The sequence below is a fragment of the Camelus dromedarius genome, chromosome 31 (assembly GCF_036321535.1).
Source record: "Camelus dromedarius isolate mCamDro1 chromosome 31, mCamDro1.pat, whole genome shotgun sequence".
Lineage (NCBI taxonomy): Eukaryota > Metazoa > Chordata > Mammalia > Artiodactyla > Camelidae > Camelus > Camelus dromedarius.
This window is the reverse complement of record NC_087466.1, coordinates 22,586,768-22,611,850: the sequence shown is the minus strand read 5'-3', so window position 1 is coordinate 22,611,850 and position 25,083 is coordinate 22,586,768. Positions and strand designations below refer to the sequence as shown.

General features: G+C 52.5%; 1 protein-coding gene across 10 annotated transcripts in view; it reads right to left on the bottom strand.

Annotated features, from left to right (window-relative positions):
* GLT1D1 (glycosyltransferase 1 domain containing 1) overlaps positions 1 to 25,083 on the bottom strand; it is a 95,028-nt gene that overhangs the window by 5,617 nt on the left and 64,328 nt on the right. For 6 of the 10 annotated variants that reach the window (XM_064481309.1, XM_064481311.1, XM_031442485.2 and 3 more), the window contains one exon: positions 18,550 to 20,434. The exons of 1 other annotated variant lie outside the window; for it this stretch is intronic. In XM_064481309.1, the coding sequence (XP_064337379.1) occupies positions 20,273 to 20,434 (162 nt within the window). In that variant the 3' untranslated portion in view covers positions 18,550 to 20,272. Of the gene's footprint in view, positions 1 to 702; positions 746 to 1,381; positions 3,138 to 18,549; positions 20,435 to 24,798; positions 25,012 to 25,083 lie in introns of those variants that run through there. 3 more of the 10 variants (XR_010378615.1, XM_031442483.2, XM_031442480.2) reach the window with 3 other exon arrangements.

Genomic DNA, 25,083 nt, shown 5'->3' with positions numbered 1-25,083 from the left:
ACACTGAGAAACCTTGGGGGCTATTTGCTTCTGTATTCAGAGAATGAAGGGATGTGGCAGAAGAAAACTAGAAATCAGAGGATGGAAGTCCCAAGGCAGGCTGTGTGAGGTCAGGCAAGTTACTTTACCCCTCTGAGTCTGTCCGTCAAATGAGGAGTTTGCCTCTCTGACGGCAACCCTAATCACGTCCCCTGGAATGATTTCCCTTCCTGACTGTCCCGTGGGCACACCATGCTTCTCCTCAAACGTGGCTTGTCTCCACCATCTGCTCCTTGCTGGTAAAAGCAGTGACCTTCCAGCAAGGGGAACGACCCCTTGTACCGTCGAACACCCTCAGAGGAAAGAATTTAGTACGTCCACAGCCAAGAGGAGGACAAGGAGGCACAGAAAGGTTGGGTATCCTGTCCAAGGTCGCACGCTAAGAGATGCTGGCTGGGACTCAAACATGACTTTACCGTGTTCTTAACCCACAAGCCCTGCTTCCTCCGAGGACTGGGAGCAGCTGGCTTGAGTTCCCTCTGGTTTGCGCCGTAAGGTGTCTGCTGGGCTCTCAGTGTCACTGTCACTCCTCAAGCCTGCTTTCTCCTGTTGTTGGTTTTGCCAAAGGGACGTTCTGCAAACTTTTCCCACTCCTGAAGTGCAGTGTCAGCCCTTACTGAGCCCCTGCCACCCGCCAGGGCCTGCGCTAAGGGCCCTGCTCACCCTCACAGACCCACAGCCTCCTGCGCGTGGTCCCAGTATCCACCTAAAAGAAAAACGAAAAAGAGAAAACTCTAAAATCCAGATTTTTTTTTCATAGGTTTGCAGCAACACTGGTCAAATAATGAAGAACTATGTGAAGTGCTTATTTACCACATTTCTTTACCTCTTTAACATGTTTTGCTGCATAAATATTAAACAATTTCACTGTGGGGTGCTGCCCCAGAGGTGGGCAGCACTGGGTATGTGACTGTACACATGCCTGTGTCTGCATTTATACATACGCATTCTCTCTCTGTCTCTCTCTCTATACACACACACAGTACAAATTCTATCTGTATATAGATATGTCCATAGACAAAGGGATAAAGAGAATGTGTACTCTACAGAGAGAGCATATTACATAAGTTATATTAGGGGAGAGAGAAAAAGTATGTCTGTGGCAAATATACAGATATTAAGTATATAATATATAACATATATTATAAATATAATATATTAATATTATTTGCATGTAAAATTTTATGTATTATAAATGATACATTATTTCATATTATATTATAATATATCGTTTCATATTATAATAACTATTGCTTTATATTATAATAATATATTGCTTCATACTATATTATAATAACATTGTTTCGTGTTATATTATAATAATATATCGTTTCACATTATATATTGCATACCTGTATTATACATTAGACAGAGTGTGTAGTATATATGTATATACAGATAGGTAGGCAGATAGATATAAAGACAGACTGTGTGTGTGCACGTGTGTGCGTGTGTGCGTGTGGAACCAGGACATTTCTAAATCTTGAAGCCCAGCCGAGCACCGAGGATCTGGACGAGGGACTGTGGAGCTGCGGTGGGCTGTGCAGTCGTTTAGAACATCACCCCCGCCCCTCCCCTAAGGACCAGCCTCTGGGGGAGAATCAGACACGCGGCCCCGCTGGCAGCAGACATACCCACGGACCCGCTTTAGCCAACAGGATGTGAACGGAGGCGACACCCTGCGCTACTTCTCCGCAGCTGCAAGCGCCCCCGTTCGGCGGTGGATGGGCAGGAGCCCACATCCAGAGGGTCTCTCTGGCGCAGACTTGGCACGTGTGACCCCCCACCCACGTTCCACTGATCAAATCTCAGGTGTTTGCTTTATTCAGCTGCAAGGGACCCTGGGAAATTCCATTTGGCCGTGTCCCCCAGGGGAAAGGCCCCTGGGCTTTGGTGCCCCCCCCCCCAGCAGCATCTGTCAGTCACTGAACTAAACAGCACAAAACCATGGACAGGAAGAAAGCCGGGCTGCTTTTTCGGAAGCAGGCTGAAAGGAGAATGCCCAGGGCTGTTCATGTCTTCGGTTTGTCCGGCCCTAACTTTGCTGCTGTAGCAGGTGAATCCCGGTTTACGTAAGCTGTCCTCTTTGGCACGGTGTTAACTGAACTTTTCGCGTGCATTTAGCACCCCTGTCGCTATTACGACAGCGGTTACTGGGGCAGGGCATAGCTCAGGGCAGCGTGTGTGCTTAGCGCCCACGAGGTCCTGGGTTCCATCCGCAGCAACTCCGTTAAATAAAGAAACCTAACTCCCTACCCCCCAAAAAAACATTTTTAAAAAAACCCTCACAATTTTCCATTTTGCACATTTACTACTTTGCACCTTCGCCCAAATTTATCTCCACTTTATGCATTCTATAATTGACTTGAAAAGCTTCATAGTCAGTCATTTAAAATTGTACTTTTGGTTCAATTAACCAATAGGTTACAGCTCACTGAAAATTAAAGTGTGGTTTAAAGCTCAAAAAAAAAAAAAAATGGGTTTATCTCCTTGCTAGTCCCTCCCTGTTGGGTAGGACTGAGTTCACCTAAACCTGCTAGTGTCCGAAGCGGGGGTGTGAGGTCGAAGAGGACTGTGATACAGAAGGAATGAGGGCACCTCAAAGAGGGAGGGAGACAGGCAGCCAGGAGGCCCCCGCACCATGAATTCGCACGTGCTGGCTCCGAATCGCCCCTGGATCACCTGTAAGTGCCTCCCCGCCGCGCAAACTGTCGCCAGGTATTTTTAGCAAGGCCAAAAGTTCCCTGAAGCACCGTAATTATCTCGGTTGGAGATGTCAGGACAGTTTACAGTTAAAGCAGGGGCCGGCCGGCCGCAAGCGGGATAATGAGGTGCACTCTGCCTTTTTCATAGCTTTGGAACAGAACGTTCCTGCAGCCGCTGCTGCAGGGGGACTGGGGACTCCACCGTCCTTCCGCCAGCCATGGACACATCATTTCTCCTCCACAGAGCCGGGTGAGCTGTTCTGACCTCGTAGCTCCCAGCGGGGGAGGGAAGACGGCAAATCAGGACTCTGCGGAGCATCTCCCCTCGTTAGATCCAGCGCTGATGAGACCCCGCGGGTCTTGCTGGTCCCAGAGCACCACACGGGCAGGCTTCTGGAGAAATAAAAGACACCTGCGGTTACGCAAGAGAGCCTTCCTGGAACCTGGGGGCTGTCTGGATAGAAATAAAACCTCCAAGGCATTTAGATTCCCCCAGGAGAGGTGCCATCTGTCGGAATAAACGGGCAGAGAGAGAAAAGGTTGACTGTGACCATCAAAAGAGCGTGTCGGGGGGCCAGACCCCCGGGGTTTGAGGTCAGGCACCGCCAGTGAACAGCTCTGTGACATCACCTCTCTGTACCTCTGTTAACATAAAGCGAGATTCGCTGGAAGTCCTTGACTGGTCAGCTGAGGCCGCCTGTTTTCCAGTGGCAACCGACCCCCAGATCTCAGAGACTTACAAGCAGTGGGGTTTATTCCAGGCCCTCCTCGTCCGTCCGTCCACCACGAGAGATGACTCTTTATCTGAGACGCTGCCGCCCTTGCGGCAGAAGAAACCGAAGGAAAGAGGGGAAAGCTTAGGTGAACGCCACCCGACCCAACCGTGACGGTGGCAGGTGTTGCTGGGTGGGGGTCACCAAGCCCCCGTTCCCCTGGGGACACAGCTAAGCGGAATTTCCCAGTGTGCCTTGCAGCTGAGTAAAGCAAGCGCCTGAGATTTGATCAGTGGAACGTGGGTGGAAATCACACGTGCCGAGTCAAGTGTGGACCAGAGAAACCCTTTAGATTTGATCGCTTTCCCCGCCCACCAGCCGAGTGAAGAGGCCCCAGGGGAGGGCGGAGCCACAAGAGGGAAAGGACCTGGGCCCCTGAGTCTCCATGTGGAAGGATGGCGCTGCTCACATGCCCCCAGCTATTACGTGCCAAGAAACGAACCGTGTCACCACTGTCTGCATCCGCTCATGGGCTGACTCACGCCACAGCCCTGACCCTGCGTTCCTGCCACTCAAGATTCCGGGCATCTTCAACTGGGTCATCGAGGAATCCCCTGGAGACCCCTCGCTGAGACGCTGCTCCTCTGAGCTGAGCCAGCTCGCACCCAGCGTGTCCCTGATTTATTATTGTTATTCACCTATTATCTTCCTTACACACGGCTTCCACCTGCTAATTCTAGCTTGTACTCCGCTGTAATAAACCGTACCCATGAGTGTAACAGCTTTGCTGTGTTCTGAGAGTGCTTCCGGGGAATCGCGAGCTTGGGGGTGGTCTTGGGGAACCTCCAAACTGCCGTGAAGTCATGGCATTCCAGCGAAAGGCCTGGCGTGGGGAAACACGGAGGCCTGAAAATGCCGTCTCTCAAGTCAGTTCACAGAAAGGGGAAAAAAATCACTCTCAAACATATGGAAAGAGGTTCAGCTTGACTCCACAGTAGCACCAGCACAGATCAGGAGCAGCTTGAAGCGTCACGTGTTGACCTGGCAGCTTGGCGCGCATCCCGGAGCGCAGCGGCGCGCCGTGTTGGGGCAGCCGTGGGGAGCGGACTCCCGCACGGAGGCGGGGGGAACGTAAACGGCTATAAGCTCCGTACGGACGCATTTGGCAACGTTCCCCAGAGTCACAAGTGCGCACACCTCTGACCCACCTACTCTGCCCTGTGGCTGCGCCCCACCTGCGTGTGCAGATGCGGGAATGCAGGAATCTTCGCCGCCGCACCATTTCTGTAACAGCAAAAGACTGAAAACAACCCACAGGTCCATCATGAAGGGACTGGCTGGATACATTAAATTATCCTGTCCAACAGAATATATAACTGAACACTGTGCATCTAAAAAAAGGGGGGGAAGAGAAAAAAATGTACACTGATGCAGACAGATACAGTTCAGTGGGGAAAAAAGCAAGTTGTAAAACGGCATGTATACTTTTGCATCATTAAAGATAATGAGAGGCCGTCTCAGAAGGTTACACGATGTAGGCACAATGCCATTTCTGTGATATCTTCAAAGAAAGCTGGGCTGATGGAGACGAGACCGTGGCTGCCAGAGGGAAGGGCCGGGGGGCGGGAGGGGCGACGCACGAGGAGTGTTCTGTCCCCGGATTGTGGCGCAGGTCCCACGAGTCCACACACGGCTGCGTTCACAGAACACCACACGGAAAGGAGGCCGGCTTTCTTTTTTTGTTATCGTTAAAAAATTAAATTAATTTTAAAAACTATCACTCTTGTACAGATGCTGCCCTGAGTCTCCACGCCCCAAGAGAGGGATGCGAGAGCGGCCTTTAAGGAGAGGAATTCCCCAGCCTCAGGCACCACAGTTTCCCTTTTAATGGTTTCTGCCAAGCCGCCCTTCAGAGTGGCCACACCCGTGGGGGCTTCTTAAAGGCAACTGAGCCTCAGGGAGGTTTCCTGCCTACGGAGTCTATGGAAAATCTCCACCGGGAACTGAAAACCTCTGTATTAGGAATCCTACAGTGTCCCAGATCGATACTCCAAACCGCTGTCTTTCCTTTTCTCTGGGGTAGATTCACGGCGCGGCAACAGGGTCGGAAGCAAAACAGGAAACGGAACTCGAGCCCAAGTTAAAGACTCGCCTGCCTGCAGGTCCCAGCAGGCAACTGAGAGCAGGATAAAGCACGCCAGGGTGGCAGCCGCCAGCACTCCCACGGGGCGAGCCCGGCGCAGGCACCGGGCAGACCACCCCGCGTGCCGTCGGTGACCGGATTCTCACAGCAAACCTCACGGGGTGCCTTCATTTCCCCGTTTGACAGATGAGGAAACTGCCGCACAGAGAGGCTGAGCTGTGTACGTGATGTGACAGCTGGAAAAAGGCAGATCTGGGGCTCAGGCCAGAGCAGTCTGGCTGCAGAATGCACGACCGGCCAGGAGCTAGACCCTGCCGTTCCAGCGTGACCCGACCTCACGTCCAGCCCCGCGGCTGACAGCGGGCGGCAGAGCCAGGCAGCCAGGCGGCCAGGCAGCAGGCGAGCGTCTCTGTGACCCACTTAGATCCGGCACGCGCTCACCCGGGTTTACTCTCTGTTTTGCTTATCTATTATTGCATCAAAAATAAAAAAAACCCACACCAAATGTCAGTGACATAGAATGAAAATGGTTTATTTTTTATCAAGGATTATTATGATATGATTAATTACATGATACGGTTTATGAACTGTAATTTATCACAATGATTACTTATTATAATTATTGTACAGGAGTCCGTGCTGCCGCTGACGTCGGCCACGCTCGGTGGTTAATCAAGGCTGGGCTCGCCCGTGTGCGTGCGGTCAGCCGTCTGGTCGGCTGTGGGCCGAGGGCGCGGGGGCGGCCGTGGCGGCAGCGGCTCCTCCCTGCCCCGCAAGGCTCTCACCCTCCGCCAGGCTCGCCGGGGCTGACTTATGCTGCGGTTCAGCAGGTTTCTAAGAAGATCGGAAGCATGCAGCATTCCTGGGTCCAGACTCAGAACTCAGAGGACGCTGGCCCCGTTGCATCCTATTTGCTAAAGGCAGTCGAGAGGCCAGACCACGTTTCCCACCCAGAGGCAGGAAAATCGATTCTTGATGAACTAGTTTCCTGGCGAGACCCGGGGGCCACTTTCGCAGCCCTCCCGGCCCCTCTGTCTGGGCTCCTCTCCTAAACCACTGCCGATTGTTTTAATGAAAGACAGAGTGTGTGTGTGTGGGGGGGGGGACCCACAATTAGATTTTCAGAGAGTTATTAAGTGAAACGGTTCATGGGCACCTGATAAATTCCAACTGCTCAGGCTCAATTTTCATCTTTGCTCCTATTCCCAGGGAGTCACCTAAGAAAGCTGAAATTAGGACCCCAGCACCACTGGGAGTGAGTTCTAGGGACTGTGTTCCTAGCAAATGATGAAAAAAGGGAACAGGTTTAGCTAAAACGGAAGTTCGGTAACATACAAACCCAGTAGCCCTCCAAAGAGAGCTCTTCCTGCATTGTGCCTGGAACGCGCAGATGCCCAGTGACGTGACAGAACCGGTCCTGGGACGACAGAAGTGTGAGCTATGCCATCATCGCCCATACATTCTGCAAAGTCCTCCTAAGGACCCGCTTTGTGCAGGATGTCACAAGGGTGCGTTGACACATTTAGCAGATGTTCACTGCGCAGACAGGGGCTGATGACTTTGCCACTCGGTTCTCAAAATGACACATTCAGAGCGCGGACCGAGAATAAATGGATTTGCAGAAGCCAGGAATGTGGGTGGATCAGCCCGGACTCGGCTTCACACCTCTCTCCGCCGGCTCCTGACTTAGATGCTGCGGTCAACAATCGGCGTGAACCTTGAGCCACACGGTGGGTGGGACAGAGGACACACATGAGAGCCCGCAGGGACGGGCAGACTGCGCACAGCGGAGACGTGGCGGGTTCGGCGCCAGACCTTGCAATAAACCAGCTATCGCAATCACGCGAGTCGCACGCGTTTTCCGGCCTCCCAGTGCACATAAAGGTTATGTTCACCCTATGCTGTCGTCTATGAAGCATGCAACGGCATTACGTCTAAAAAAACGTATTATCGTATTGGTAAAAAATGCTTCATTGCTAATGAAATAACGCCATTTGCAGCAACATGGATGGACCTAGAGATTATTATATTGAATGAAGTAAGTCAAAGACAAATATATGATATCACTTATATGTGAAATCTAAAAAAAAAAGTACAAATTCTAGTTACAAACCAAAAACAGATTCACGAACTTAGAGAACAAACGATGGTTACCAAAAGGGAGGGGGGTACAAATTAGGGGTTTCGGATTAACAGACACACGCTACTATATATAAAATACATAAACAACAAGGACCTACTGTACAGCACAGGGAACTGTATTCAATTTTCTATAATAACATATAATGGAAAAGAATCTGAAAGGAAAAAATATGTGTGTATGTGTATAACTGAGTCACTTTGCCATGCACCTGAAACTAACATTGTAAATCAACTACCCTTCAATACAATTTTTTTTTTAAGCTTTATTGCTAAGAAATGCTAACCATCACCTGACGACAGGTTTGCCGCAAATCTTCAACTTGGGTAGAGCACAGGAAAGCAAAGCACCGTTAAACGGGGTCAGCCGGCGCTGCTCTCTCCCCAGGGGTGATGTCCTGGCTGAAACCTCTCTCTCAGGAAGGATGGCCTGGAGAGCCGGGCTGTGGATGATGGGCGTCCGGCCTGCAGCCCGTCCTCCTTGGTCACAGTGACCTCGCAGCAGAGCTCACTGCCTTCCACTCATTAACCCAAACACCTCCCAGCACTGAAAACCTGGGGCGGGGCACAGTGGGGGTTGTCGGCAGAATCCCCACCCCTGGCTCCCCACAGCCCAGACTGCGCCCCCACCCCACCACAGAAGTCACTGGGGGCAGCCCGCCCTGGCCTCAAGGACAAACGGGACTCTTAGGGGAAACGGGACCTACTTACTGTGGGTCTGGGACATCTCTTGAAGGACAGTCCTTGTTCCTGGATTTTGCAAAGCTGATGAGGACAGTGATTTTTCTGGTGGGACAGGACAAGACTTACTTCCTACTGTGCAGAATCAGGATGGTTAATTAACTAATTAATTAACCTTTGGCCCCAGTCATATGTGCATATAAATCTGAACTTGGCATCTCTGGATGGATGTGTAAAAGGCACTTCTAACTCATCCGGACCAGACAGACTTGGCACTTCTTATCCACCTCCCTCCCTCCCTTCATCACGCGCAGAAGACAAAATAAAACCAAACAAACAGCCACACGGACACAACAGACCCTAATCTCTCACATTAGACAAGCTGAGAGGCAGGCAGCTGGGGCCTGACATGCCACCCCAGAGTCATCAGGGACCCGGGTTCCTTCTCCCTCAAGGTCACAAAGTGAGCTCTGGAGCTCCGACGGTCACACAGTCACTCCACGTAGCAGGAAGGAGGAGGTGGGCGTGTAGCACAGGGAACTGTATTCAATACCTTGTTAATAACCCTTAATGAAAAAGAAGATGAAAATGGATATACGTATGTCTCTGCACGACAGGGACGTTGTGCTGCGCACCAGAAATTGACACATTGTAACTGACTGTACTTCCATAAAAATAAAATAAATGTTTCAAAAAAGGAGGAAGGGGGGAAAGGTAAAAGGTGCCACCAGTACATCCACCTGCTTAAGCCAGAGTCACAGAAAGCACCCCTGATTCCTCACTTCCCTGCATCCTCCACATCTATTTTAACAGCCCATCCCATCAGCGCTACCCCCCAGATACATCCTAAAGTTGTCCGCCTTGCTTCTGAGGGCTGAATTATCTTTTAGCCCCTGAGTCGATTTACAATGTTGTGTTAGCTGCTGGTGTAGTGATTCAGTTATCCATGCGTATACTCTTTTTCAGATTCTTTACCGTCATGGGCTGTTACAAGATACTGAATATAGCTCTCTGGGCTACAGAGCAGGTGCTCTTGTCTGTCCCTCCTTCTTTGCCTCCTCCACCACAACCTACTCAAACCACCGTTACTGCTCGCCTGCCTCCGGCATCTGTCTGCTCCCCTCTCGTCCACTCTCTGCACAGAAGCAAGATCTGACATGCCACTCCCCTCCTTAAAACTCTCATTTTGAGCTAAAAATTCATTGCCATCAAGGTCCTCCATGACCTGAACCCAGCACGAGATCCCAGCGCAGCTCCTGCCTGTCCACGCTTTACTGGTCAGCCCCCCCCCCCGCCGCCGCCTCCTTCCCCTCCTGTTCCCCACATGCCCCATCGCCTTCCACCAGGCTTTGGCGTCCCTGCTCCCCCTGTCCCGGCAGCTCCGTCTCTAGCCGTTGAACACCTGTGTCCTTCTCAGCATCCCCACCTCAGTGTGAGCACCTCCGCATCAGGACCGCCTTCCCTGATCACCTGATACCTACAGATCGCACCCCCTCATCCAAGTCCCGGTCACTCTCAAGCCTGGTCTTATCTCTTTGCCACATTTATCACTACCTAGAATTGTCTTTTAAGACCTTGATTTGTTGACTGGTGTAGAGTCTGACTTCTGCCCGCTGGAGCACAGCCCCTGTGAGTGGAGGATGCTTACCGCTCTCGGTTCATGACCATCTTCCCCAATGTTTAAAACAATGTCCGACCCGTCATAAATGGTCAAAGGTTACTTGCTGAGTGGACAGATGATGGATAAATGAGTGGACCGACCCCATTCGAGGCAAGCCTGGATGAGATCAGAAAGGATCACAGTTGGAGGCATGGTGATGGTAACCAAGTGTCCACTGTGAAAGGACAAATCATGAAAAGGCATCCTCGCAAACCGATTCAGAGCAAAGTGGTAAATAAGGGATCTTGGGGGCATGCATCAAGAATTTTGCCCCGGCCATGCAGTAGGGCACCTAGATAGAGCTGTCAAGTTTCCGGCAACTGGCTTCTGTCCATCCCAGAAGAACAGAAGGAAGAGGAGTGCTTCCCAAAATGATGAAGCAACACTGGACAACTTAATGAAACGTTCTCGGTTCCCGCTGAGGCATTAAATAGTCGGCTTCCACGTGGAAGACTCCGTGGCTTGTGACAAGCCCTTGACAATTTTTTTTTTCCATGGAAACTTTATGGGTGAAAAAGATTAACCAAAAAGGTGTTCCCCAACTGCAGCCTTGTTGTTTGGCGCTTCACTGCTCACCAGTGAAGACTCTGCCAGCAGCAGGACAAGAAAGTCCAAAGATGGCTGATTCTCTCGCATCCAATTATAATGAGGTATTAATTCTGTGTTGTTGGGTTGACCTGAGTTACAAATTGCTCGTCTAGAAGGAGGGCTGTTTTCTTCCCCCCGTGTGGTTCACCACCGCTGCCCTTCTACCAGGAAGAATAAAGCCTCCTCTTTGGAGATTTTCAAATTCTAATGACTGAGGTTATGAGATAATGAGAGATCAGCTCTGGGAACGCAGGAATCATCCTGGGCCGGCCATTCAATTTCTAGGTTACTCTGGCCGCCTCGGAATTGGAGCTGGCACCCCAAATGCCTGCAAGGACTCCACCGAGCATGGCTGCTACCAAGATTTCACAGGGTAAGGTCTCACGGGGACTTGCCACAGCTCACAAGCGGACCGCCACGCGGAGGCTAATTCCACCTGGTACGCTGGCCATCTTGGTCCTTTTCGCACCTGCCGTCTCTGACTGGAGTGTAACCCCAAACCTCCCCCTGGAACCCCGCGCTGATTAAAGCCAGGTGCTGGTCTGGGTCGGACATAAACTCAGTTCCCAGGCCTCCGGCACAGTGTTTGAAGTGAGCCCTAGTTCTGTGTCCAACGCCTGCTCTGCTCACATTTTATTAACTGCTTCCAAGAAGACCAAAACACAGCCTGAAGCCAGAAAGAAGCCCACGAAACACTTAAACGAGACACGGTCTTAGTTCCTGATGACGATTGCAAGCTTCCTTTTCGAAGAGACAGCGCCAGCGGGACCTCCAGGGAAAAGAGGGGAAGCCGCCCTCCACTTCTCCGCTCTGTGTCACGCCCTCGGCTAGTTCCCGAGTAACATCACTGCATCTCCTCGTTGTGTTTGGACCTCATGGGAACGTGAGAAAACTGTCACTGAAGGACAGAGATGTTGGAGCTGAGTGATTATTCTTCCTGCTTCATTTCCTTAATTGTTTTTTTAAAGTATCATTTTTAACCTACAAAAAGAAATATCTATGTTCACTCTGGGAAACTTGAAATCCACAGGGGAAAAAAAAAAACACCTAAGAAAATAAATGTCAGCCGTAACCATCCCCCAAATACATGTGTGCGCACCGTTACAGGTTCTCATTCACACACGTGTGTGCACGTTTTAGGAAAACTGAGATCATAGTCCACATACTATGGTGACTGTGTTTCCTTGCCAAGCCTGCCATTTACACTGTAATTTCTAAAGGCCGCCCACTATTCCATGTTAAACCTACACAACTACTTAATGAACGACTCGGTGACTTCTGAATATTGACATTGTTTGAAATCTTTGGCCGTTAAAATTAACGCTGTGATGGATTTACCTTTTACATAAGCTTTTAATCATCTTTGATCTTGTCCTTTGGATAAATTTCTGAAAGTGAAACGGCTCACTCGAAGGTGCTATTTGTATGTTTGGCTTTATATATATATATTTAAACATATAATACAGATTTTATAAATAAAATATATATTTTATATATCACTGTAGATAATTTTGTTAATTTTTAACTGCAGATAATTTTTATCATAATTAATAAAATACGTAAGTAATTATTTACATTTGTATATTTGATTATGCATAAATAATTCCAGACACAATTTTTCTCTCCAATTACAGATAATTTAAAATTATAGTTAGTAAAATCAGTAAGCTAATTCTATTTCAAATTATAATTTGCACTTTCATTATTTTAGTTAGACATTTATGAATAGATATTTATACTTTCATAGTTATACGTTTATAAAATACTTAACTTATAAGGCAAAATAAATTCATCACATATATATTTGTAGATGGATTTAAGTATACACATATTAACAGATACAGTGCTAGATGCATGCATGAAGCAGCACAGTGCAGTCTCCGTGAGACGCCTCTGTGCTCTGTGCAGCATTATAGATGTACGCATGCGTATGTATGTGTATAAAGCTAAACAGTTCTAAAGAAAATTGGCAGTAATTACATTGCCAGGAGTAGACATGGGAGTCTGCTGGTTTTAAAGTGCTCGCATCTTCAGCAGGTGCTTCTCTGATGCCCCTCCTCCTTCCGCGGGACCTTTCCTCCGTGTGTGTGGGGAGAAAAAGAGGCCGCTGGTATCTCTTTGTCTCCTTATAAGGCCACCAGTGCTATGGAGCAGGGCCCACGCTGATGACTTTATTTCTTCTCAATTATCTCCCTAAAGGTCTCATCTTCAAAACAGCCACATTCGGAGTTAAGGCTTCAACACATGAATCTGGGGGCGGATACTTATCGGTTCGTAACAGTACAGAGACGCAGAGAAAGCCGGGAGAAGATGAGGCCGGAGACGCGTGCGCGGCTAACAAGCCAAGGAGGGTCGGGAGTCACCACAGGCTGGACTCAAGCTTAGAGCATTGTAAACGTGACCTTCTGTTACCAAGGCTGTTGCCCCAGAATCACACCCCTGCTCCTCCCAGAAGGGAAAGGGAGCTGTGACTTCCAGGAGACCTGAGCCTCATTATGCGCTCGTTGTAATAAATTAGCATGCTCAGGACACACCCACCAGCGCCAGGGCAGTTGCTGATCGCCATGACAACCACCAGAAAGGCTCCTCCAAGGACTGATAAGCAGAGGTGCGTCAGTCCCGGGTCCAGCCCTCCACGCCTGTTCTCCGTACCTCGTGAATATTCCTCCTGCTCCTCCCAGCTCCCTCCCTCTCACCTCGACCCTCCTGTATGTACAGTGTCCCCACCTGAGTCACGTTAAGCTGATTTGCAAACTGGGTTCCCACCTCCCCATTCTTTGGCCACCGAATGAACCCTGTGCTGTGTGGCTCTCGGTACCGGTGTCATTTCTGGCTGCGCGACTCTGATCAGAGAAAGAACCTTGCCGGCCGAGACGGGGGTCTCAGCCCGGACTGGGACCCCAGCGCGGGTCCGTCGGCCACTTCAGTGTCACTGATTTCCAAACCGATGATTAAAGCACAGACATTACGCCTCGGGCCCTTCAGGACTGGCCTCTGACACACTGTCTAGACCCTGTGTTCTGACCGTGGAATCTTTCTCTCTCTCTGAAAAGCTCCTGCTTTGCAGTCCAAGAGCTTTGGTTTTCAAGACGGTTGTTTTCTCTCTCGTGAAATTCAAAAGGCTCCTTGGGAATCAGAAAACAAGACTCTGACTCTCTCTTATCTGAGCTCGGTCTGGCGATGTCCATCTCCACCCTCTGACTGCAGTCATGTCAGAAAGGCCCGGTTTTCAGAAGGAACTGCAGAAGTGCGCATCTGGGAGACGGGAGGGCAGGGGGCAGGGCACAGCCGGGAGAAGAGTGACACGGTGATTAGCCCCACGACGGAGGAAGACTCGACTCCCAGTGGACCTTGCGCTTCAACATATGCGCCTTGAAGTACAGAAGCTGCGAAGTGGCCCTCCCACAGGGGCCAGGGCGGTCCCCAGGCTGACCATGAAAGGTCCAAAAGTGGGCGATGAGTCCCAGCCCCTCCCCCAAAGTAGCTGGAATGACCCCCACACTTTTTAGCATTTGAAGTTACTGAGCCCATAAAACTAGCCCCGGCCTCGTGGCCGTGCTCCCGTCTGAGTGAGATGGCCTGCCCTCCATCTGCGGAGTGCACGTCCCTGAATAAAGCTGCCTCTACTCAACTATGACTCGCTCTCGAATTCTCTTCTGTGCGAAGCTAAGGACCCTCACTTGGCGGGGTGCGTTCCAGAGACTCATCCTCTTCCTCCTCGTTTTTCCTGCATCCCCTGTATGTGCATGTGCAAATATATATATATATATATATATATATATATATATATATATATATATATATAATTAATATATTGATAAATTATTCTGCTACCCCAAAAAATTTTCTATTTTTTCGGCAGTATTATAGCATATGAGGTTACCCAAAGAACATTTGTTTCCAGACTGCTGAAAAAAAAAAATTCCAAAAACAAGAAAGCCTCACTGTATTTAAAACCAGTCGATCAAAATTCCACCTGGGTAATACTCATCAGCAAGGAACAATTCTCCTAACTCAGCAATTCATTCAAAATAAATGTGCTGATGTTAAACCTCAGATGAGCAAAATACCCTTCTCCTCTTTTCCCGCTGGTTCGGTGGCTGGGGCCCTGCAAATCTGACAGGAGACAGACGAGCAGGAGGAGAAGGTCTATGCCAGGTCCGCATGGAACCTCGCAGGCATGAAAGGAAAACCTGACAGACGTGGGCAGACCTGGAGCTCACCTGCCCTTTTAATAAAGGGCAAGACATCCGCGGAGAAGGGAGAAGGCAGAGGAAAGGGGCTTTGAGATTCCAGGGGTGATAAGCCGTGGGAAGGTAAACATGCAAAGCAACCAACAGAAGGTAAGTTTCCTTTAGGAAAGCTTGTTCGCGCAGGCCCACCTTGGCGCTGACCTCCGCTCAAAATAACCCTTATGCCAAAGTGGCATATTTGGGGCTCACGTGTTCTGACCCCTTTCCCAAAGCTCCCTCTGACTTGGGTTGGACACTGTGCAGGTGCAGCTAAACTCCTTGGCGTGTAGCTGACGACTGCCTGGGTGGGAGATGGGGACAGTCACACGCGGGGCCGGGGAGAGAGAGAGAAGATGCTCCAAGCAGCCCAGGGGAGCATCCGTCCTGGCTCCGTCCCCTCCCAGCCCCCAGCTCCGGACCCGTTTCAGAGCCTCAAAGTTCCCTCACCTGTAGAATCACGGGGCTGTGGCAAGGAGTCATGGAGACCCTGCAGATAACGCACTGCCAAGTAAGAAACAAATCCTCACTCAGTAAAGAGAGTTTTTATCGGAAAGGATTTTCGAGGCTCAACAGAGAGGACCGTCCAACAACAGGATCTGTGAGCGTCCCATGCGTTTAGGTCAAGTGGGTTCTTGTTTCACTGCGAGGAGTAAGGAAGGCTAGAAAGAGGGTGTGGGGAACTGGGGTGAGTGGGAGCGACGGGGCCAGGTGGCCGGCGGGCGGATGCGGTGTCCCGAGGCCAGCCTGTTAGGGGTCGGGGGCTGTCATGGACGGGCTGTCCGCTGGCTCGGGCTGAGGCCGGACCAGAGCCTGGGGAAGCCGAGGTACCCACAGGGACATCCACGAGTTCACCCAAGTCACGCGAGGAAGGGTGGTCCTTTGCAGTGGACGAACGTGGCGCGGGGTGGGGGGGTGGGGTGACAACCCTTTGACGTCATAAACGTAGCTGCTTTTTCAGCGTGCCATCCTGGTCTGTGTGCCCGCTGGGCCTCCAAGCGCACTGAGGCGGCAGGAGAGAGGGGACGGGGTCCCGAGACGGAAGCAGCCCTCTAAACTCGGTGAGCTGGGGTTTTTTCCCAGCCATGTCTAAAATGGAGAAGTTTGCACCAAATACACTGGAGAGCTAGTCTCCCAGGACTGCTTGGCTCCTCGGCTCGCCAGCTTCTTGTAAACATCTGGTTGTTAACCTTTCTGATTTGGGGAAATATGTCGCGTATTTTTATATTAGATGCCAAAGAAGGAAATCCACTTTAAATGAAACGTGACTCTCCTGACAGCGGAGGCTTTCGGCAGCGCATAGAGCAATTTCCAGGGCTCCTATCGAGAAAGGCATCGCGGTGCTCTTTTTTTTCCCCACCCCGAAGGAGAAAGCTTTTGTAATTCAGCAGAATTGTGCAATTTGTGGGGGGAAGACATTTCTCTCAGCCTGGATTTTTAAGCACTTGTTTATGAGTTTGAAGGACGAAGTAAATTGTAAAATATTCCTTTAAAATAGATTGTGGCCACAGATAAAGCTGAAGTCGTTATTTTTTTAATTGACACCCTCCCCCCTGCCACACACATACCTTTTTTTTTTTTTTCTGTATTCATTTTTAGCACAAGTCCCTTTAGCGTCTAATAAGATTCTCTTGGAAATTACCTGTCACGCTTCGGAGGTGGTTTTCGTTCTGACTGTTGGGGTGCAACTGCCCTGTGGATCCTGTACTTAACTGACTTTTGATCCGCACCCCTTCCTGAGGGTCGACCCCACTCTTTCTCTGAATACTTTGCAGCGGGCATCCACCCAGGTCCACGCTAACGGTCAAGCTCCCTGGGGAGGGAGCCCCCCGAGGCGGGGAGTGTCCCCTGCTGTAGCCTCGGCCAGAGCGCAGCGCCTGCCTCCACGACCACAAGAGACGCTGGCTGAACGGAGGGATGGACGCCCGACTTGTGGGGAGTCCTTGCAGGTAACTTGGACCGTGCAAGGTCTTTGTTCTAAACGCTATTTTTGAATATTTTTTGGTGGGGGAGGTAATTAGGTCTATTTATTTATTTTTAGAGGAGACGCTGGGGATGGAGCCCAGGACCTCGTGCGTGCCAGGCATGTGCTCTGCCGCGTGAGCGACACCCTCCCCCTCAGCACTGTCTTTAGAACCTAAACACTGTGCAGGTTAGAACTTCATGGCATCTTGTTTTTAACACAAATCCGTGCCGTGTGGCAGTCAGGCTCTGGCTCATGGACCCCTTCAGAAACAATTTCTACTTCCCAAGAGCTTCCAGCGGGAGCAGAGCCCGGCCCACACGCACTCGGGGCGACCAGGGAGACTCTCGGGGGCACCGGGATGACACACAGAGTCAGCACACCCCGTTTGACTGTGCCTTCGGGAGTGGTGTGTCACCTGGCACGGACAAACACTCTCGGGGCTTCAGGCGGACACCCACGGACGCTTTGACGCTTGAGCTTTTAATTTAGGAGCCGCAGGGCTGGAGGTTCTGATCGATGAGGGGGCGCTGGCTGGGGGCTTGTATACGGATGAGACCTTGGGGAGAAAAGGTGGCCTGTGTCGGGATGGCCTTCAAAGCTAAACAAAAACCTTGCGGAAAGCACTTCTCTTGGCATCAGAAGGTATTTGGTAATTAGCAAGCGGTACGGCTGTAACCACTACAGAATGAGAAACCAGTTTATCCCGATGGCTGCCGCACTGCCAGCTCTTCCCCGCAGGCGTCCTTCCCCTCTCTTTTGGTAGGAGACCCCTGGTTTTTAACGGGGTGCGTGGCCGCTGGGAGAAAAGCCTGCATTCCTAAGCAACTGGGCGAAGGCACAGTATGTAACCGGAAACAGGAATTGTTCTGAAACGAGGAGACAAATCTTCCTCCCGCCTCCCACCTAGCTGCAGCCTGGAATCCAGGCGTGATGGCGGAGCCAGGGGAGCGACCTCACACCACGAGGTAGAGGCGGCCATGTACTGAGGACGCAGGGGTCCTAGTCCCCGCCCCCCGCCCCCCATCCCCGGAGAACATCATACGTGCCTTGTTAAATCTCTACATGATGGGAAAAGAACTGTTTCTCTTCTGCTTCAGCCACTGCCACTCTGGAATCTCCGTCAGTCGTAACCAAATCTGATCCTGACCGACACCCTCCCACTCACCAAGTCCAGTGTAAAGTCGGCCCCTCGTGACGACTGCTGTCCTCTTGAACTTCGCTGCGGAGCGTGGGAAGGGCGTGAGGGCTGCTATGATTCCGGCAGACGCCATCAGCGCCGCCTCTCCCAGCGACCGGCAGCCTGGTGCGCGCCGGGCCTCTCTGCTCCACCCCCCCGTGCCCCCTTAAGTGCACATCCCCTCCGTATCTGAAGGCTCCAGTGTCTCAGTTCTATCTGGAAGCTGACTCTTCCAGTCACCCAAACCTGTGCATCAGCAAATTGGAAACTCCACGCAAAATGTTTCAGCATAAAGTTAACCGAGTATGAAACTGAGGGCGGCCAAAACATTTATAGAAAAGCGTTTTTTTAACCTACTTTGGTATTAAAAACAACAATTGCATTTAAACCCCTCTTAATGAGGTGCTCCCATGTCTGTACCTCCTTTCAAGGTGCAGGGACGGGAGGGAGGGGCGGGGCCTGCTTCTTCCAGAACCAGGCTCACGACAGGAACAAACACACAGAAGCTATTTTTTTGTGCAGAGGGTGGTGGCACTTTATTCATTTAAAAACAGGCCATTCCCCAAAGGGCCAGAGGCCGGTGCGGTGCTTCTCTGACGACATGAATGAATGGCGCTGAGGTGCGGTGGAGCCCAGCACGCACACCGGCCTTCACCGGGCCGAGCGGCGCTCCCCGGCGGCCAGCGTTCCCTGCACGGCAGCACCCCCGGCTGGTACCCAGGGCAAAGCGGGGCCTTTTCTCAGGTTGACTTCGCTGACTCCAGACTCAAAGCCGCCAGCCCGGGGCTTGGCCCCCGTTTCTCCCTCCCCCTCCTCCCTGGCCACAGGGGACCCCGGACCCTCGTGACTCTCAGATACCACAAAGGAGGCGGGGTGGGCTGAAGGAGGCCGCTCGCAGGGCTGTGGATCTGGGGCGCGAGGAGCGCCTGCGGGTTCCGTGTGCCTGCCTTTGGGAAGGGACCCTGCTCTGAGACTGAGGTGCAGAATGGAACAGGAAAGGACGTGGTTCGCAATCTGTAAACGTGCTGTTCTCATCCTCAAGTCGCTGGAGTTTAAATCGTTCAAACTGAGTCTTATCCCTTTAAAAACAGGACGTAGGTTTGGCTGTTTATAAAAAAATGATGATTAGGGGGGAAAATGTCCAAGGTACCCTTGAGGCAAGGATGACGTGGGTTTTCCTCCTCCCTCCAGGGTCTGGCGGCATCGGAATAAACGCCAACGAGACGCCTCCTGCGATGGGCTCTGAGCCGGCTTCAGCCCCTCCCTCTGGACGCCCGCGGCTTCCCACCTCGCACGAGAAACAGAGCACCTCACACCCAGCTGTTGCCACGGAATGTTCACCGGACAGCAGGGATTTTAGGGTCCAACAGAGGCAAACACCGCCACCAAAGGCAAACGAGCATGGGGTGTGGGGCCATGGCGCCGGCGCGGTCAGGACCTCCTCCCAGTGATGGGTTCGCTTGGCTAAACTCGCCTCGTGTTGGACAGGGTCGTGGGGATCCGGTGCCGGTTCTGGGATGGTCTGGAAGCTGGTGACCAGACCAACACTCAGCCCTGGGTGCTGAACCCCAAAACCCAGGTGACGTGGCCCCTGTTCCAACTGGTTTTCGACTCAAATTCGGCCAGGAGGTGGAGGGAGCCTGCGGGGGGTTGAGGTGGGGGCGGGGTCTGCCTGTTTATCTAGAGGGGGTCAAAAGCAAATGTGCAGAGCCCGGAGGCCCACCTGCAAGTCTGTCGGGGCCCCACTTTTGCTGCAGAGTCTGCACCACGGCAGAAACGCCGCCAGGACCCCTCAGCCGACGTGTCTGATTTTTGCTTTTGCTCTTTGAACAGACAATGATGGGTTACAGGTCATCCGAAGACAGGGGAGAGGTGCCTGCGCTGTGACGGCTTACCAACAGACCCCTGCTGTCCTCAGGAAGTCCTAAAGCAGCCCGTCCAGCTCTCTCCCTAGTTCCGCGCAAAACCAGCTCCTCCGCCACAGGGACCCAGTGAGCTTCTGTGCATCCATGAGGACCGATCTGAAAACACATCTGGGACGTTCTCTGGGAGCACAGCGAGGTCTGGGCTGAACTGTCTTAACAGCCGACTAATCTCTGATTCCAATGAACTGGGCTTAGTTTGGACCAGACGGCCGGGTCCCGCCGGCCCAGGGCCCCGGCTCTGGGTATCTGCCCAGGGCTGTGCCTCGGATGGACGCCGACCGGCACCGCCGACACCAGGCAGGCGCCCTCAGTCCTCAGGGCTTCCCTCCAGCATCCTGACGAGGTGCCCGTAGGTGTCTCTCTCCGCCTGCCACGAATGGTACATCCTCACGTAGTCCCTTCCGTTGGCCACAACTTCCTTTTCTAACGCGGGATCGCTAACCAGCCTCTTTGCCAGCTGAACAAACTCCTGCAAAGAAGGAGATGGAGGAGAGATGGAGGTGAGCAAAGGGGTGAAGGGGGATGGCAAGCGCAGCCGGAAGCCCGTGTCTTTCCTTGGTCCACCTCCCTGACTCGGGAGAAAATGGCCTTTGGGAGAGATGGGAGTTAATGCGAACCCTGGGACTGAGTAAACAATTACGCACGCGCCAGGGTGAACGAGCGAGCAAAACACGAGAGTCAGCGATCACGCCCCCTCCCGCCCTCTGCCCTGGACGGCCAAACCCGCAGCTCCTCACAGGGACTAAGAGCCCTTCCGGTGACCCTGAGATGCACAATTTCTCCCCGTTTCCGAGTATCAGCTGAGACAGACGCGAGTGTCTGACTGCAGGATCTGAGCCCCCATCCTCGAGACACCACCACCCCCGTGGCCCTGGGCAAGCTGCTTGACCTCTCTGAGCCCCACACTGCTCGTCTCCAAAGGGGCAGTGGGCCCCGAGGGGTGAGCCCAGCGCTGCCCCTGACTCCACGGGCGGGGGTGGGGGGGGGAGGGGTTCGCCTGTCTGGCCTTGACTTTCTAGACTTTTCTTCTGTTGCTCAGGTCCGGCCGGAGAAAGTCTGCCTTGCTCAATGTTGATTGATGAGAATTATTTTCATTGTTAGAGGGTGTTCAGGGGGAGGAGGGGAACGTGCATTATTTATCACACTTGCACGTAAGTCAAAGCAGGGTTCACCAGCCGGGACGCCCGCATTTAAATTCACATCCCACCCCTCGCAGGAGTGATGCTGGGTCTGTTTCGTAACCTCCCTGAGCCTCAGTTTCCCCATCTTTAAATTAGGGACAATAATAGCACCTGCTTTGTAGAGTGCTGAGCAGATGCACTGAGCTAACACAGAGACGTCAGGGCACAGCCCAGCACGGGCCTAGTTCTCGCCACCACCCTGCTTCCGCACCCCGTGCACATTCCACAGCAGCGGTGCCCGGGACTAACACACGGTGTTTTGCTGTTTAAAAGGAACATCCGTGTAGCCTCAAAGTTATTGTTAATTAAACGTTGGGTGATTTTTACAGCTAGCAACATAAACAGCAATGTTTATGACAAAGTGGAATTATATTTTTATGTATTATGTATACACTACAGCAAACTGGTGTTCCATTTATAATAAAAACATATTTATTCCCACCTCACAGGAGAACCACCTTCTTATTAAAATTATCCGAGAGACGCAGAGCTGTGGCACGTTATTTTCGGACGCTGGTCGTATCTGTGATTTATCTGACGCAGACTTCGGCTACAACCCAACCCCCCGGCTTACGTCCCTGCAGAATGCATGACCGACCGTCTTAGAACAGAATCCTGGGTGACAGGGTTTCTAGGAATAGAGTGTGACAGGGTGTACTTCCTTCTTCTCTGTCCGCATGGAAGACGGAGCAAAAACCACAGACTTAGATAAAGCAAGAGACATCTGCGTGAGGTGTAAGACGCATCGTGGCTGTCGGCATACAGCCCTGGGGTGAGAGGTTGAAAGAAAATAAAGAAAAAAGAAAGCACAACCTCACTCTTGAGTTGTCAGAGCCCCTCCCCGAGGCTCCTGGGCTCACACAGCTCCTGCACGACAGCCAAGGCAGCTCTGAGCTCACGCCGGGGACAGGGAGGGAAGCGTGCTGGCACAGAGAGCCGCGTGTGCACAGACGGCACCGCAGCCCCTCCCCCCTCCCAGGCCTGTCTCCTTGCCGCAGGACTTGCCCACCCCTCCCATGAAGGGGGAAGGGGGTCTACTTCCCCAGCTCCCGAGTCGGGGCTGGTCCTGGAACCTGCTTTGACCCGCAGAAGAGGTTAGAAGTGATGTAGCTGGGCCTCCAAGCAAAGCTTCAGAAGGTCTCCCGCTCTGCAGCCTCTCGGAGCCCTGAGGCCACCACCTAAAGGGGCCCGAGTTCCCGGAGGCTGGAAGTCCAAGGTCAAGGTGCTGGCAGATTCCGTGTCTGGTGAGGACCTGCTTCCTGGCGTCACAGAAGGTCGTCTCTTCACGATAATCTCACAGGGCGGAAGGAACGGGGGAGCTTTGTGGGGTCCCTTTGATTCAGGCCTGAATCCCATTTGTGAGGGCCCCACCTCCAGGGCGAACAGACTCTCGGGGCCCCACCTCCTAACACCATCACACCAGAGGCTTGAGCTGCCACGTGGGAATTTGAGGGGTGGGTGGAGGCACACTCAGTCCACGCCGCCTGCGTGTCTTCTAGCAGGTGGTTCTGGGGGGGTCAGGCCATGGGAAGCACTAGTCTAAGACGGACCACTGTGCCTACCTGATTACTTGGCCACAGAAAAACTGCATCTCACTGAAAACCGCAAGTTGTGAGAATCTTGCTCCGAGGTCCGTCTGCAGAAGTGACAGACACGTGTCTGTCCTATTCATCTCGCACACAGCCCCATTCGGTGGTCGGGTTTCAAGTCCTATCCAGGTGCCACGGTTCACAATGCTGTGTATGGAAACACGGCCACACGGCATCCCACGGGCCGGCGTGCGTGGCGGCGACGTCGTGGGGACCCCGCAGAAGAACGTACAGTCTCGGCATGACTCAGCCGGAGCGTTTGACCCATCTTTTAAATGTGCAGCGGCAATAACCAATTGGTGTGGGGGGGGCTGCTGCGTGTTCACGAGACAACGTGATGGTGAAAGACGGGCTCACTTGAAAACAAACAGCAGAAACAGTGAGCAGGCGCACGTGCAGGTGTTGGGGCAGGAGAAGCCAACCTGGGCGGGTTTCGAAGCAACCGCTCAGGAGACCATCCCCGTCCACACCGACGGCTCCAAGCAGAGCCGGAGAAGGTGGGCGGGGCTCGCCCCTGACCGTGGCCCTGGCCGTGGCTGAGACGGCGGCAGCTGGAAGTCTGGTCTGTCTCCTTCCCAGTGATCCGGTCCAGGACTGGTCACTACACAGTCTAGCAGTGGGTCCCGTTCGCGCACTCCGTGAGCTCCGGCCCTTTTGCAGGACAATTCCTGAGCTCGTGTCTGCCTCGTGTCTCATCCCCAGACCCCTCGAGACCCAGGGGTGATGGGGTGGAGCCCTGGATGCTCTGGTGTGTGTTCTAGACCACGGTTCTCGGGGGGCACATGTGAGGGAGCGGGAAAAGGGCGGTGAATGGGCACGGACCACTTGGTGACAAAGTGAACTCCCTCTCAATTCCCTCCCGCCCCTGAGTCAAGGAGGCAGCCTCCATGAGGGGTCCCCTGTCCTTTAACTTCTCAACATGACACCTGGGTCTCTGGCCAAGAGCCTCCCGTGGGGGCCAGAATCTGCCGAATTGAATAATAACCACAGCCCACGCTTAGCAAGAGCTTGCAACCAGGTAACAGATCGTGTTTCAGAATCCAGGATGTGGGGGTTTTAAATAATGTGGTTTATGTACACTTTTACTAACATAGGCCCTCCTGAGGCAGCGCCCCATAGACGACACATCAGAATTTTGGAATCAGACAGATGAACAGTCTCGCTCAGCAGGGCAGACAAAGCCACAGAACGCCACATCCAGCTGAGAGACGAGTTTGCTGCCAGGTGAGTTTTGGCGCCCAACTTACTAAAAATAAAACCGCTTTTCAAGTGCTTTTCTTGGATTTCAGAATTGCAGGAAAGGGACTAGGACTCTTGTGATCACTGTGACTCCTTTCACAGAGAGACACAAACAGGGGCACAGAGAGGCCCAGGAACCTGCCCGACGTCACACAGGAGAAAGTGACAGAAACGGGAATTGAACTCAGGCAGCCCCAGAGCCCAGGTCCTCCTCCTCCAGGCTCAACAGCTTCCCAGGGCGATGGAGCAAAACCCACTAAGCCACCGCATGGATCGGTGAGCTCCGGGAACGGCTGGTTAAGCTGGAAGCGAGGCTGGTGAATGTTCGCTTGTGTTTCTCACTCTCTTGCCTCCCAGATTCCTATCAGGGCACCATTTCAAACAGACAAGCTGGCAGAAAACCGCTCTTGCTGCTCTGGCGTGCTTCAGAGGCAGGGGAGAGGAAGGCATCAGGGAGGAGAGGGAGGAGAGTGAGGGGAAGCTCTGGGAGAAGAGGGCGGCCCAGGAGACGAGCACGGAGCAGGGATGCCAGCGGCAGGACGTCAGAGGGAAAGAGAAAAACCCGAAAATGAGTCTGCAGTTAAGTCCCTCTGGTCGTGCTCTGGGGAGGAGGCGTGAACGCAACGCTCACAGGCGGCATCACCCAAGGAAAGCCGACTTCAGCGAGGCCGTGGGAAGAAGGGTGTAGAGAGCGACACCGCCGGGCAGAGCTCAGGGGCGAAGGCCACTCCAGCTGCTGCAAAGGCTCCCGATCGGAATTCTCCTGCCGAGGCCACAGCGGCTGCCACATCCCCCAAAACCCACAGTCAGCCCCCACACGCCACCTGCATGAGTTTTTGTGAGCTGGACCTTGGCTGGTGGCCACTGTCCTTGTGCACGTGAATGTCCTCACGCCCGCCCGATGCCTGGTGGACACAGTTCTTTCTCCTGCAGACCGTAGCCGCCAAGCGTGCCTTCCGGTCACGTTAACTCCACGTCCTGCATTTCTTGAACCAGCAAGCTCCGGGAATGGCAGGAATCAAACAGAACACGAGTTCCTGAGGGACAAACAACTCAGTCATCATGATGAAGACACTCTATCTCTTGTGCGTAAGTGCTGGAGGGAGGGA